Source organism: Poecilia reticulata, chromosome 4, assembly GCF_904066995.2.
Source record: "Poecilia reticulata chromosome 4, P_reticulata-male-v2, whole genome shotgun sequence".
NCBI classification, from domain to species: Eukaryota; Metazoa; Chordata; class Actinopteri; order Cyprinodontiformes; family Poeciliidae; genus Poecilia; species Poecilia reticulata.
Window position 1 is genome coordinate 13,134,644 of NC_088833.1, and position 15,652 is coordinate 13,150,295.

General features: G+C 36.8%; 1 protein-coding gene across 2 annotated transcripts in view; it reads right to left on the reverse strand.

Moving 5' to 3' along the window:
• Positions 1-1,745: 1,745 nt before the first annotated feature.
• The window catches only part of alpi.1 (alkaline phosphatase, intestinal, tandem duplicate 1), a 37,377-nt gene continuing 23,470 nt past the window's right edge, over positions 1,746-15,652 (reverse strand). The window contains exons 1-11 of one of the 2 annotated variants that reach the window (XM_008406805.3): positions 13,811-13,982; positions 13,164-13,289; positions 10,694-10,809; positions 7,845-8,019; positions 7,388-7,560; positions 6,321-6,455; positions 6,152-6,227; positions 5,602-5,736; positions 5,254-5,445; positions 4,872-4,988; positions 1,746-2,725 (exon numbers count right to left, since the gene is read on the reverse strand). In XM_008406805.3, the coding sequence (XP_008405027.1) occupies positions 2,451-2,725; positions 4,872-4,988; positions 5,254-5,445; positions 5,602-5,736; positions 6,152-6,227; positions 6,321-6,455; positions 7,388-7,560; positions 7,845-8,019; positions 10,694-10,809; positions 13,164-13,289; positions 13,811-13,904 (1,614 nt within the window). In that variant the 5' untranslated portion in view covers positions 13,905-13,982 and the 3' untranslated portion in view covers positions 1,746-2,450. Of the gene's footprint in view, positions 2,726-4,871; positions 4,989-5,253; positions 5,446-5,601; positions 5,737-6,151; positions 6,228-6,320; positions 6,456-7,387; positions 7,561-7,844; positions 8,020-10,693; positions 10,810-13,163; positions 13,290-13,810; positions 13,983-15,652 lie in introns of those variants that run through there. The other variant, XM_081606267.1, reaches the window with a different exon arrangement.

Genomic DNA, 15,652 nt, shown 5'->3' on the forward strand with positions numbered 1-15,652 from the left:
AGATTATACTTAATAAGCAAGAATACGCAGGTGGGGAACTGTCCATGACTCACCCAAAACATTCTAATAGTCAGACTCTTAATTTTATATTATAGTTTGTTGATCAAATCAAATGTAAATAATAAAGTTGTATGTTTTTTTTTATGGCAATAAGGCAGCCAAAATGGCTTGCAACTGTATTTTTGACAATAAAAGTGTAAGCATCTTCTTTCTAACTCATCCATCCATACATTTTCTTTACACCCTTGTCCCTTAGTGGGGTCGGGAGGGTTGCTGGTGCCTATCTCCAGCTAACGTTCCGGGCGAGAGGCGGAGTCACCTGGACAGGTGACTGTTGCAGGGCTTTCTAACTTATCAAGATTTTTATTATTTATGGCTTGTTACTTTTATTTACAGAGTGGTAGTTTTCAATTTAGATATTGGGCTTAGTACACAGTATCAGATATCAGTAAAGTATTAATCAGTTTAGTACTAATTGATGGCACAAAATATGGGGTTATTAATTCTTAATTGGATCCAATAAGTGCATTACCAGGTTTTTAATCTCTGTAATGATATTTGTTCCAGTAAAAACTGACTACAAATGATATGTGTTCCTGGTTATCTCAAGTGCATACAACAGAAAACTCAGGTAAACTTCCGACACACTATTAGTTTCTTAGAATTGTATCCTTATCATAAAACGTGATATCTTTTATGTATGCCGCTTTGAGTAACCCCTTCTTTCTTAGTTGTTGACAACAACAACTAAGAGCACACCAACTCCTCCCAACAAACCTGATTCTACAGAAAAACCTTTTGTTATCAAACTCATCAAAACGGTTTTGAGTTTTAAAAGTGTGATATTGAAATATCTGCTATTGCAAAGTAACATAGTCAGTGCATTAAAAATAGCTTGGATTTAGATTCTTTATTATCATAGTTGAGCAAAGAAGGAGGACACCTAGTTGTCCTCTAGTGCAATGTTTTTTAAAAGTGGGGGCCACCAGGGGGCGTTATGGAAGTTTCAGAGATTTAGAGGGACAAAAATGAAAAAAAAAAAAGAATTTGTAAATCTGAAATTTTATTTTTTATATATATAAATGTAATCTGTTTTTCAGTCATTATTATAAAATATAAGTTAAAATAACTTATTCAAGATGGAGACAGAAGATAGAAATAGTCTTTATTGTCCCACAAAGTAGCAATTCAGGGAGTTTTTTTTTGTTGCCATTTTCATTTTTCTGATTGGCTTTCAGTGACATTCATCAAGTTGCTTTGCTCCTCAGGCTAGAAATGGAAAAGTTTCTGACAGAAGAAAAAGACAGAAGGAGCCTCCTACCAGCCTTGCTGTGGTCACCGCTGCAAAAAGACTAAACTGTCGAGATAAAATAAATACTAATGAAATTAATATTAAAATATTACATATTTCCTAATCAAAAGAGGGGATTATGGTGGATTTTTTTTTTATCAGGTAATGTATTCAACATCAGATTAATGAAGTCATAGTACCTGACAAAAAAAAAATGCAGAACAGAACTCGTGAGGCAGCATTTATGATAAATGAAAGTAGTAATTATTGAATAGTAAATACAAGTGAGAAAAAAAAATGTTTCAATGTTCTTTTAGATAAATTGTTGCATTGCTGCATTGTATATGTATTGCACACATATACACTCGCGCGCACACGCACACACACACACCCCCACACACACACACCCATATATATATTTATTTATTGACCATAGGAGACCAAGTAAGATACCTTTTATATTGGCTCATTAAAGGTCATTTAATATTGTAACAATGGTAAAACAGCTCAAAGTTCAGGTTTAATTTACTTGATCAAGTCACTGTTTTCCTTCAGTAAACGTACATATGCCAACAGATGTACCACAAAGGGCCCCCAGCTTGGCTTCAAGTTATTCAGAGAAAAACTTATGCACACAGTACATTTTCATTTCATGTAAATCCATGTCATAAAATAAAGAACTCTGAAAACATCTCACTAAATCATGAACTTACAAGTTAGTGCAAGTCTAGTCTGTTTGAACTTGTACATTGATCAATTGGAATGTTGGATGAATTATTGAGTCTTTAATTGTCTCTTGAAAAACAGTTTCAGTTTACAAAAGAATAACAGTTCATCTTTGCATATTTTCATGTGAACAAGCTGTCAGTGCTCTATTTTTTATTGCGAGGCAGCTTAGATTAGTTAACACTTGCATGCTCAAACTTGCATTGTAAATCTATGGCAAAAACACTAGTGTGTGTGGATCATTACCACATGATCCAAGGGGTTTTTGGTAATAAATACAGTACTGTCAGTGTTTATCCATGCACTTTGATTTTCCAGCCCACGCACAAAATGGGCTTGCTGGCATATTTACCTGAAAGCACTTAATCCATAGTCTTTGTTTTACTGCATGCAAATAATCGTAACAGTTTAAATGTATGTGTGTGGATGAAGGTCATCTTAAAAACCAAAGAAGGACAAGCATGTTGATCAAAAGGCCTAAATGTCTGTTCACACACCCAGCTGAGGAATGACTGTGATGGTGAGGAGGGCAGTTTCTGTATGGCTCCAAACAGGCTGCATAGGCCATAACATGTGCTACGTAGTTCTGCTCCTTTACTCCATGAAACAGGTGAGCCATGGGACCTTTGGCGTAGATGGCTACGTCTTCTCCACCGTGTGTCTCGGCATCCAGTGGTACAGCGGCCTGCTGCATGTACTCCTCATCCACTGCAAGGAGACAAGGGCAAAATGCACAAAAAAAAAAAAATCCAATACGTTAAAATGAATGTAATTTAATACTTCCATTAGTGACCATTACATATAAACCAGCAAACAGCATTTGTAATTTAAATATTGAACACATCCACTTTTTTTCCTCCCTAAATATACTTCTAATTGCCACATTGGGATGAAATTCACACTGTATTCCCAACACCCATATCCAAGAAATCAACAAAAATTAGTCCATAAATTAGGTCATTAAAATAAGCTGGAGTGAAGAAATAAGAATTAAACAGAAAAAGAAATTATAGATAATCAGGACAATAGTTAGATTTTATCTGTATTCTGAAAGCAAAACTACTCAGTATCAGTGCAAATTCATAACCTGTTATTTTAGTCCTAACTGATGACCAATGTTTCAGTGTTTCGGAGAGTCCTAATTAGATTTTTAATAAAAACAATAAGTAATGCACTCAACTGAAAGACATTCTATACAGACTCACTATTCAAAACTCCACTTCTGAAGAAAAAGTGTGTTGAAACTTGTGAAAAGTTTTCTATACAGCTTTCAATCAAGCCAATTAAATATTAAGAAAATATAGTCTGATCATATTAGATACAAACCTGTACTCTTTAAATATCACTTCTTACAACATATGAGAACATGCCACTTGGGCTGCACAATAAGTTCACACCTTCAAACGTGAAGTGTGAAGGTGTGAACATCATGATGTGGGGCTATTTTTTTAGCACATGGTACAGGCACACTTCATGTAACTAGCAGAAAGAATGAAAATGAAAATCTTCCAGCACATTAATAATAAGAATCTGAATCAAGTATATTTCAAGTACCCAATGATACCACAGTGAAGAAACTCAAGTGGTCTCAGGGTAAAAAAAAAACACAGCTGCCTAGTCAATCAATTTAGTTAAATCCAACTTTTAAAAAATCTATGGGAAGACATTGGGATGAAATTCACACTGTATAGAGCTCACCGGAACTACAAGATTACATAACATACCTGAACAACCTGAACAACAAATAGAGTAGTTTCTCTATACAAGACATTTTGACATTGACATTGTGTGATAAAGTTTGTGTAATCCTCTTGGCTTGTTACTGACTCCTGGTGTGAATTTCATGTCAATAACATAATTAGAAATACATTATTAAAAGAAGAATGTTTACGTGTTTAATATTTATTTTCCCCAATGTTCCTTGCAATATGAAATAACAAAATATACTGCAACTGAAAACTGAGTATGCTAGATTTACTGCTCTTGTCGTTAAGACTTTTTTTTATTTGTTGTTCCTGCTTTTGCACTAATACTATAATTACCTTTGCCTCATACAATTTTTTTGTAGTTTGGCCCATATGATAGGGTTTTCCAAAGCTACCATAATTTACTCAAACAAAACTAATTACAGCTTTCCAAAGCCCCAGAAGGTAATTGAAGTTCCTTTGATGGAAAATGCAGAAATAGTGCCTGACTTTTAAAATACAAGAAGCACATGTTGGACAGGAAGTGAGATAAACTATTTTGAAATTATTATGATTAAAAATAATACAATCTTTTCTACAGTTCAGATAAAGTCTTTTTTTTTCTGTAGAGTGGCACAGATGGTTGGAAAAGCATGCTGGTGCCCTTTTGTTTATTGTTGCTTTGTAATTTCACTGCAATGCTGCGGATAAAAGCATCAAAGTGCACATGTATTTCTTTTGCAATGCTTCCTGCCTCTCCAGATGGATACATTTTGAAATCAAATTCCATATGGAGTTGGGTTCAGTGTATAGCTATTAGACATAAAAACTTGTTCCAAAAAGTAATACTGGTCCATTTAGAAATGGTGAGCAAAACTTAGGGCTATCAAAGGTATTCCGTGCAATAACTTAAAATGCATGTGTATTTCCATCTTTCTCAACGTGTCACAAATACATGCAAATATAGTTTAAAAGTTCAGTTACATAAATGCAAAGGGTTATGCGGGAAAAAGAAAACAGATCACAATGAAATGAATGCATTATGTTTCATCTTTGTTTTTCAGACAAACTCAGGCATGAGTCAGCCATAACCACATCAGTTAAAACTGTCTGTATACAGATCAGTAGAGACAAGCAGCTGCATCTGAAAACCATTAGCCTGGACTCACAGTAATCCACCGTTGTGATGTTCCCTCTGGTTCCATTTACATGCACATAACCAGGGCCATTGGCATAAAGGATGCTGGTAAAAGGCATTTCGTCATCTGCTTTCTTTGGCGCCAGACCTGAATCATTGCGTGGGAAAGTGAATAATGTTTGTCATGCAAGGTATTCCTCAACACTTACACATGCTTTGATGTCATTTTGAAAGCAGATTACAATGAACTTAAATAACCTTTTGCCCAGGAATTTCTAGAGCTAAGAAACCCAAGAGTAGGTCAACATTTTATAGTCTTCAGGAAAACACTTTGTTGGTCTTACATGTTTTTTTATACTTTCACACAACTTTTAATATGAACAGCATTAAAGCAGATATTCTTAGAATCATACCAAAAATGGGGTTCCCTCGAGGTGTGTTACCACCAAAGGTAAAGACATGAGAGTGGTCCGCAGTTACCACTGTCAGTGTGTCAGACTCATTGGTGATTTGCGCTGCCCGCTCAATTGCACGATCAAACATCTCAGCTTCAGTTAGCGCCAGTTTTGCAATGCCATCATGGTGTCCATGGTCAATTCTCCCTCGTAATACAACACAGAAAAAAAAAAACAAATGTCAACAACTGCACATGATCATGCACAATCAGGATTCTGTGTTATTTCAGGTACAGCATTGCAAATAAGTGCTTTCTTGAGCTCTTGTTTGGATTAAATATTCAACAACAATCCCATGATACTCATCTTCCACAAACAAGAAGTATCCTTTTGGATTCTTCTTGAGGATTTGAATTGCTTTTTCCGTCATCTCCACAATAGATGGGTCTCGTGTGGTATTCCGGAAAACATCAAATCTCATGTCCTTTGCTTCAAAAAGACCTAGACCCAAATAAAAAGGTGTGAAATCTCAGCATTATGAGATTTACAGTTGGAGACAGTAAAGACTCAGCTCTGTTTAGAAGAAATAAAGCCGTGAAAAGAAAGGCCACAGAAAAAAAACAAACATTCAAAATAGGACCAGTGAGAAAGTTCAAGAGTCTGAACTCCTCACATATCAGAGGACAACATGATAGTTAGATAATAAAGATGGTGTACTCTTGGTAGCTGCACCTGGATTACTGTTAAATGCATCGTCACAGCAATAAATGCACCCTTGAGCCTTTATCTCTATAGTTGGACCTGATTATGCTTGTTAAAAGCAAATTTACACACAACACATGACTGTTTTAAATGGCTGTAAAGATGAAAGGCGCTACTTAGAGATAAAGAGGTTATATATTACTTGCACACCCACCCATCAGACGATCTGTAGTTTTCACATTTATCTCATCAAACTCCTTCTTATGCCAGACATACAGTGATTTCTTGTTCTGAAAAACAAATCCATGGTCACACTTATATGTTAGTAGCAGAAGTCCATAAAATGGTAGATAATACATCAAGCTAATGCTCATTAACCCTACCGGTTTAGCATTCAACCACACATCAATAAGGTTTTTCTTGTCTTTGCGGTTTCCCTTACGAGAAGAGGAGGTAGGATACTCAGGATCCGGAGTGCCTTTTGGTGTCATGTACATTCTTCCTCCCCCAAGAATCACCTTTAAGAAAATCACATGGCAAAATGTCGGTGGAGGCACTTTTTAAAGAATTTATCTGTACAGCTTCAAAAAATACATGGTGTACAACATGCAACATGTTCAAGTCCTAAGTTAGAATCTTTTCAGTCTAAACGTCTACAGGATGAAGTAGAAATTATTTGGCAAGCTACGTCAAGCAAAGGAGTAGCTTCAGTAAATAAAAAAAATATAATTCATTTTTAAAATATATATGGGAGGTAGTGATAGCCATCCATATGTGTGTGATTCCAAATATTGACCCAGGGTTTTGCTTAAGGTGTTTATTAAAGGATCCGCATTGAAGTAATTGACTACTCTCAACTTTTAGTAATCTTACGGCAACATTTGCTGTATAATGTTGCTATTGAATAAGCCAATTTGTTAGCATGCCTGTTGTTTCAAGTATTTTAAAGCTGAAAATGAAATTAAAAGATTTGGTGAAAGCAATCCTGTCACAACTTGCTAGCATAGATGTTTTCTCAAGATTACAATAAAAGAGTAACATGGCTGACCGCATCAAGGCTATGCATATAACTAATGCAGATAAGGTAAAGCAACATGCAACATTTACAGAGTGATTTGGATCTCCAACGCATCACTGTGGTTAATTGCCTTTTGCAGTTTCAGCCACCATAAGTCCTTCCATTTAAAAATGCTACCTGAACTGGAGGAAAAAATTAACAGTTAGCTGCTGTTAATTTTATTTAATGTGACTGCTATTGACTTTAACACAGGCTTTTGGAGATCAGAGGTTTGCTTGATGTCTCTGCATATCCTCATGGCACACGCTATAGATTTCACATTGTCTAAAAAGTAACTCTGCCATATGCTCAGCAGTTCCTATATGTAACCAATGTTACCATAATTAATCAGTCTCAAAATATGTTGGAAGATAATAAGCTGTTCTTTCATACATCAATGTCAAAGTTGGTGACCAGTTGGGTAGCAATATCCACACATCCAAGTTTTTGAGCACTGGAGGGAAGGTCTGCGTCGCTGTACCAGCTGCGGCTGACAGAGTGGGCATAGGCTGCAGCTGGTGAGGCATGCTGAACACGTGTGGTGGTCACAATACCCACTGATTTACCTGTACAACCCAGAGACATACTCAAATCAGAAATACATCTGGTGTTTTTTATTTTATTTTTTTTATAAATGAACAAAATTACCACTAGAAAAGTGGACCTGTTCATTGCATAGAACCACAATATGTGACACCACATGCTTATCGAATGATTGTTTTACCCCACACATTTTTTCATCTTAGGTAAGTATGGTTAATTTGTATCTTGAGATAAGAGTGCAGTTTCAACTGGTTGACCTTTCCAAGATGCCGCACACCCACTGTTGTCAGTGATCTACTGTGTGTACCTTGGGCTTTTGCACGTCGTAGTACTGAGTAGACCTCATTTCCAAAAGTAGTGTTGCACTCATAGGCCACTGCTTTAGCGCTGAGTCCAACTGTCTTGGCGTTGGCCTTCACCCCACAGTGATAGGCCGTGGCCGTGCTGGCGCTGTCCGCAACCTGCTTATCCACACTGTAGGTCTTTAGAAACAGAACACAATTGAACAAATACATGTAAAGTGGACACGGTCTAAAAATACAAGCTTGTATGATTTTTCAGCATTTTTAACACGCATTCATTGTTTTCCAGTGTCCTTTTATATTATTTTATATTAAACTTCATGTCACCAGGAAAATCCATTGAGATTTTAATTTCGAGTTAACTCATCCTAGTGGTGTTAGCTCTAGCTATTATAGTAAACAAAGTCGATTACAAGCCGGTCACGTTTGTTTCAGCAGATATCTCATATAAAACCGCTCATGAATCCTTTGAGGCCATTTTATGGTTGTGGGTTGCCCTCGTTGACCTCCTCCTCCTTGAAATCTTGTTTTTTGTTTGTAGACTTGAACCACATTTTAGCATAACCACATCTTCTGCCTGGCATGCATTGTGCAGGTAAAAAAAATAGGCAACCTGCTTATTTGAAAAATAGACTGAAGATATGCAATCTTTGAAGTAATTGTGAGTCCTTATGCAGAAAACACCACAATCGTTAAGTCAATAAGTACATTCTAACATTTTAAGGCCAATATGCTTAAATAGTCGTGGATCCCTTTAAATGGATCTCTTCCATTATAAAGTACTTTACAAGGCGCTGTGAAACAGCAACACATAGCATGAATTTGCACTAAATATTTTGAAATGTTCAGGATAGGTTTTTGGAAATACAGTTCTTTTTGCTTTACTTTTAAGAAGATTCAGAACAAATATGCAAGTTATACAATGCAACATAAGCAATAACAGCACCTTGTGTTGACACCAGAGTCTCACAATAATCAAACGTTACTTCTTCTTGGTAAAGATTTCCAAGGTCGAGTAAATAAAAAATATATATATGTATACTTATCCCAACAAAGATTTAATCTGTCTTGATTGTTGGTTGAGACAGAAAACTACAATTAATAAATACTCAACCTCTCCATAATGCTCAAGTTACAATAATTTAGGGATTAAGCTTGCCCAGAAAGCGATGTGAGACCCAGAATTTGTGATCACTACTTACAGCCTATTGTCAGCATTTTAATTAAAGGGTGAATTAACAAAATCCTTTAAATCTCTTTCAGTTTTGTGGTTTAAGAACTTACGTAGCAGTGCATGCTCATTAAAAGACAAGATGCAACATGCTGTTGGAAAGCCAAGTGCCACTTCTGTTTTTCATCTTCTCTCTCTTTATTCATAATGAACAGTGCAATTTTACTAAGCAGCCAAAACTAAGTTGGAAGATTTAAATGTATGCATGTGTGCGCTTAAAATTTAGCACAGCTCTCTCTTCACAGTCTCATGCTCCAAGTGTGTCTGTGGTGGTAAATAAGGTAAGTTACTTCAGATTTTCCATTTGCAAAGCTAAAGTTTTAACATTTCTCTTCTGTGAAAGTGATTAGTATTCTATTATAGAGTTTGCTGGCTAAAGCAAGACAGAATAGTAAAATTGCATGTATGCTTTTGCATGCTCACCTTTAGTTTGCCATTTTAAACTTAGCAACCTTGCAGTTTTCCTGAGCTGTTTCAGAGGAGAGGGAAATGAGAACACTAATGAAGCAGTAACTCTGGAAATGTTGTGAGATTTTCCAGCCAGCTCACAAGTAATACCTCTGGACAATCAGGGGATGTGAAAAACAACGTTGCCAATGTTCCACTGTGTAGTTAAATGTGTGTTGGTAGGAATCATGACTTTACTTATATTTATGCTGTACTGTAAACTCTTTTCCACTTAGTATAGTAATGGTCAAAGAGCTTAATGCACAATTCCTGGCAAACTATTAAGCACCTTAAAGAAACATACTTTTAACTAACTTTTTTTGGCTGATGAATGTGAATAATTGAAAAATGGTTATACAGCAGCAAGAATAAAAGACTACTGAGCTTCAATGGCTTCCTTGGGAGCTAATGGACAATGTGTTTTGAAATGAAATACTAGCGTTCTTTGCTATTGGAAATGTCAAGGAAACTCCTGGTTACTGACATTTAATAAAAAAAATATGGACTAAGTGAGTGTGGATAACCAACTCAGACAATTTTTTTCCTCCCCTTGACTGAACTACCAAAGCATCTAAAAATAGTTATAAAAAAATACTTGGGACGTTATTTTTGGAGGAGCTGTAGTTTCAGTAAACGTCTCACAGAATACTATAATTGTTAGAAGGTTCCGCTGGGAGTCTGGCAGTCTTAACCCAAATCCTTCATAATTACTCATTCCATCTTTCTGTCCCAACTCCTCAAAGAATTCAATGTGCTCTAAAAGGTCAAATCAGATTCAGAAGACTGAGATGCACCACAATGTGAGATGCAAGACTAACTGTTTCAAGATTATGTCAAGGCTCAAGTCAAGGTGTGCCTGAAATTTGAAAACCATACAAAAAAAAACAGAAAAACATATGAAATAAGTGTTGCCATTGTTGGAGCAGATTGTGGTACGCATATACTCTAAAATTACTTTTAAACTGAAACCGAAATTTCAACCAGCAAAAAGCAGATTAACAAAAGTTAACCGAATGCCAAAAAGTAGTTGCTTTCTTTTACTTAAGGGTATGCCGACTTACTTACAAATATTCAAGCTTGGAGATAACACCTCTTCAGGATATTTTAAACTAAAAATTTTAAGATTTTATTTTTTTTTATCATTTCTATGTCAGCAGTTCTACTTTTTGTCACTACCTTAGAGAGGGCGACATATGGGAAGGTGTCCATGGCCAGCTCCGTTTCTTCCCCAGACCCGCCCTCATTCTGACCTCGCAGGATACGTGCTGCTGAAACTGTAGACACACCCATCCCTGCCGAAGAATGACAGACAAATAAAGTTCACTTTTATGTCCCATCTGCTTTTCTCATCTTTGTTATCTCAAAGCAATTACATAATTAATCACATATTTTGCCAGCAATGCTTCACAGGCATTCATCGCCCTTTTGACATTACATAAACTCACAGCACATATTGTGCACATTATCTGCCACCAGTTTGATAATATGAAACATTCAATCACAAATTTATGCCGCTACCTTTGTAACTGCTTCGTTAGTTCGTGTGAATACTAAAAATATTATGAAGATGTAGATCTCTAAAGAAAACATGCAACTAGCAAAATCAAAATTTAGATAAAAAAAAAAAGTCTTTCCAGGTCAAAATAGCACTCTGTTGTGATGGAACTAATTTTCCCTTAGTGAATTATGTGAAACAGTTAAGGGATTTGCTCTATCTTTGCCTGTTTAAAAGAAACAAATCCTAGCTGAGTTAAGGCAGCTGCAGCAAATTTAACTCAAAAATCACAGTCGTAAAACTTAGAACAGGCTCTGGGCACAGCAGACAGGGGAGATGCACAAAGAAAACTGAACCCGACCACCCAGAAATGTGACTGAGTTTGATTTAAAACAGATACTGCAATAGTTAACTGGAAAACTGTTCTTTAATCCATGTGCCTTTAAACAGCTTCTCCTGCAAAGATGAATTTAATGCCTTGTCGACTGTAAATATAAACACACAATAAGAATTTCTATCCAATCCAGATGTAAATGGTCTCCTTTTCACTGTAGCTGTCTCTACTTGAGAATGCCAGAAGACAAGGCTAACATTTCAGCACTGGCTATAGAAGTCAGTAAACACAACACAAAGGTGCCCTTTCAAGTTGGAAAATATAAAACATTACAATGCAATTTCATTTCGAACTCACTTATATTATGTTCTTATGTTAATGGATAGTTCATGCACAGGCAAAACTTTGTGGCCAATGCCATCATACTCTTTACTCTTTACAGTTAATCACCAGTAAATGATGCCAATAAATGTAGCAATGGACCCAAAAAGAAATCAAAATGAGCTACAAGGAACATCAAAATACTTTATGAATGTGCTTTAAGAAAGAAAATCTAAATGGCATACAATAGACATCTGCTAATTTATTTTTATGAGACCAAAGCCGTTTCCAAGGGAAATCTACTCTTTAACCAATAGTAAGTAAATGCATATGTGGTATTTTGAACCTTTTCTCCAAATTCAGTCAACCAAACTGTCATGCTATATTACTTATAATCTTTGGAGACTATAATGTATTTCGAGCACAATATGTTTTTTTTTTTTATTTTAGCACGTTTTTTGGATGGATGGATGGATGGATGGATGGATGGATGGATGGATGGATGGATGGATGGATGGATGGATGGATGGATGGATGGATGGATGGATGGATGGATGGATGGATGGATGGATGGATGGATGGATCCTATCACATCTTTTCTTGGAAAATATGTCTACAACCTTTTTCAGGTGATCTAATAAATGAGCCAATGCAAAGCTATAATGTTCCTCTCATGAGGTTTGTTGAATGGAGGCGTGACTCACAAAACAGCTACAAGCAAAATCCTTCATTATCTTGAGCTGTCTGACAGACGCCTGACAGCCATTTGGGTTCATTTATATATATATATATATAAAAAGGTGGGTAAAATTGTAAATGAACCCAAAAACTAGCCTCAGGTCATGATGCTGCCACCACCAAATTTCACTGTGGATGTTGTGTGCTTTTTGTGATGTTCTACATTATGTTTACGTCAAACTTATCTTTTGGAATTGTGTCCAAAGGTTAAAATTTGGTTTTGTCAGGCCATAACATGTTCAACAAATGATTATTTTACTTGAAATTCCATGTTTTTGAAAATTGAGGAAGGCTTTTGCTTTGCTGCAATTTCAAAATCATTTGTAGTCATCACGAGAAAAAGCCGTTATTGTATTATCCCGCTGTCTTGAAAAATGTCAAGTTTTATTACCTTCAGGCTATGACAAAATTTGATTATCAGCACAAAAAGAGTTTCTAGTGGTGGTCAGAACTAGTTATTTGTGAGATGCATCCTTCAATAACTAACCAGTAACCTATGATGACACCGGTGTTCTCATCGACCCATTAACATGTAAGCATTTTTGACATTCATGAGTTTTAAACATTTGACATGAAATGATTTTCTTGGTTTTGAACAGTATAAAAGCTTAGTTCAGATATCATAAATAAAGTATTAGTAAATATTTATTAACACTGTTTTTGCATACATCCACATATAATGCATGTATAATATGCCAGGGCAGGGCAATATCTAATGGAATTGTCAGCAGTTTTGCACAAAAAAAGCATTTACCTACCATCACCAAGAAATAGAATAATGTTTTTAGCCCGGTGTTGTCGAGGATGGAGCTTCAGTGCAGCATCCAGTGTTGCCTTTGCTTTTGAGTCCCAGTAGGAAGGGTCCTTCTCAAGTTCATGAAAGCCTGTTCAAAAATAGAAATATTTTTAGAAGTTAAGAAATAAAAAAAAAGGAGTGCAAGGACAGCATATGTGCATAAACATTTATTTGAGACATTTTCTGACATGTTGATGTTTACTTTGCCCTAAGATAAACAAGAACAGGGTTTACACAGGGAATTAGCATAAACTGCCAACACAGTTAAAATTCTGTCCATTCATTCTCACTAAGGAGCTTCAAGTCAGTGAAGTTAAAAAAAAGAACATTCATCCAGAAAAACTTTAGAACAACGGAAAGTCAAACAGAAGGTCCAACACTTTACATAAACAGACCGACACAGGCAAAAAATATCCTCACTCAAGGCTTTGTTCATCTGCAGAGACTTTCCATGACACCCACACACCTGAGCCGTGACCATGCCTTCATGCAGTTCTCAACAACACGCCTGCCGTCACAAACCCACACTTTCCAGCTTGTGGTTACCTGCTTGTATGCTCTAGTCTGCCCGCAAACACTACCAATATCCTGACCCTGTCATCTTCTCACCTTGGCTGTCCATAGCGGCCAGGCCTACAGGCATCATGATGAGGCCCAAAAGTATAACCTGAAAATTGTTGGACCCGCAACGTTCCATCAGCATCCCTAATCCAACCTGGAGACTGAGGAAGAACAAGCAACAAGACCAAAAGGCAGAGACTGTGTGTGGCTGGTGAGACCTCCGGTCCTCCTTTATAAAGCCCCGCTGGGGTGTGTAACAAGGAAGGGCCTTCGCCAGCTCATAGGCTCAGAGCCATGAAAAAAGGGAGGAGGGGGTGAAATCTAAGAGAAGGAGGAAGAGACAGAGGAGAGACAGAAAGAGAATTTGAAAAGTTAGGACCACACAAGATTTGTGTGGCATTTAAGACCCTCGGTTCACACTGATTTCCAGAAATGCCTGAGCTCTGGTTTACTATTTTTGAGCACTGAATTAATTGTGGTTTTCCTACCTTCTCTGCTTTCTTGCTCTATGCATGATAGAGATCTGAATTAACTTCTGATGTGGTAAAAGTCCAAATATTCTATCGTTCAGTAATCTACCTAACTGTAAAAGAAAAATTGGGCACCCAGCTTATGTTGGCATCCAGCGAGATATAAATCCTAGCTGGGCTCTTTCCATTACTTGCTCCGTCCCCATGAAAAGCAGTCTAAGGGAAGAAAGAGGGGAATTGTCCAAGCTATTCTGGAGAATATCACAATGTGCTCTGCTTTTAAGTCAGTCGGTCAGGTTTCCATTTCTCCCCCTCTTTGAATTCTTCTGCAGTGTACGAGACCCCAATATTTTCCTCTTTCTAACTCATCTTGGCAGTTTTTTCTGTGGCAAGTGAAGCATTTTTCTTCTGTGAGGTAGTGGAGCTGACTTGCAAAAACAAAAACATCTTCAGAAGTGAATTTATGAAATGAGGTGAGCTAGGCCAAGCTTGTTTCACACAGTGATGGGGAATCAAATTCCCGGTGAACGCCTTTTGGCCTCGCGAACCCACAAGACTCAATCTTTGTTACGTTTCAGAGCTCCGGAGGATCTTTGCTTTTCTCCAGTCAGTCATGTATTGCCAGCAGGAGTTTCAAGTCAGTCACATGTATCTAATCAAGGCTGCAATAAAATCATACAAGGAATCGGGCTGAAGAAACCACATGGTGTTGCCCACAGCAGATGAACTGAAAATACCAGCAGGCGTGTGCAAAAACCGGAAAACCTGCGCAGGCATGTTTGTCTGCTCATTTTGTTGTACAACTCTGCTGTTGAGTGAGAGTATAGATCGTTTTGTCAGATTCATTTTCATGTACAACCAGTGTAAATACCTGGCGGCTGTTTCTCATCTCAGTAGCAAAAGCCATTGTCATGTCTTTGTTTGAGGAATACAGTTGAAAACAAATATTTACATAGAATTTTTAAATAACAGCATTTTCATTGTTTCTTACTGTCTGAAGATAAATAAGACAACATTTTTGCTGTTTATGTTAGCATTGCCAATGTTACTTTTATTTTCTAAATGCCATAATCACAACAGACATTTTTTATTAGGAGACTGTTATATTCCTTTTCATAAACTCAAATGTTTACACATGCACGCACACACACGCACACGCACACACACGCACACATGTCTACAAATACACACCTGAACAAACATATTAAATTTCTGAAAAAATGTCCTGTGGAGTGCCATATTGGCCATTATGCGAAGTCAAGGAACACCCTACAGATTGTAATGTTAGACTTAAAACAAATGGGATTTCAGCCTTGATTTAAGGCATTTTTCAGTTTTCTGGAAGTTTGTTCCAAATTAGAGGAGCATAAAAACTGAAAACCACTTCTTTGTGTTTAGTTCTGGTTTTGGGGATGCAGAA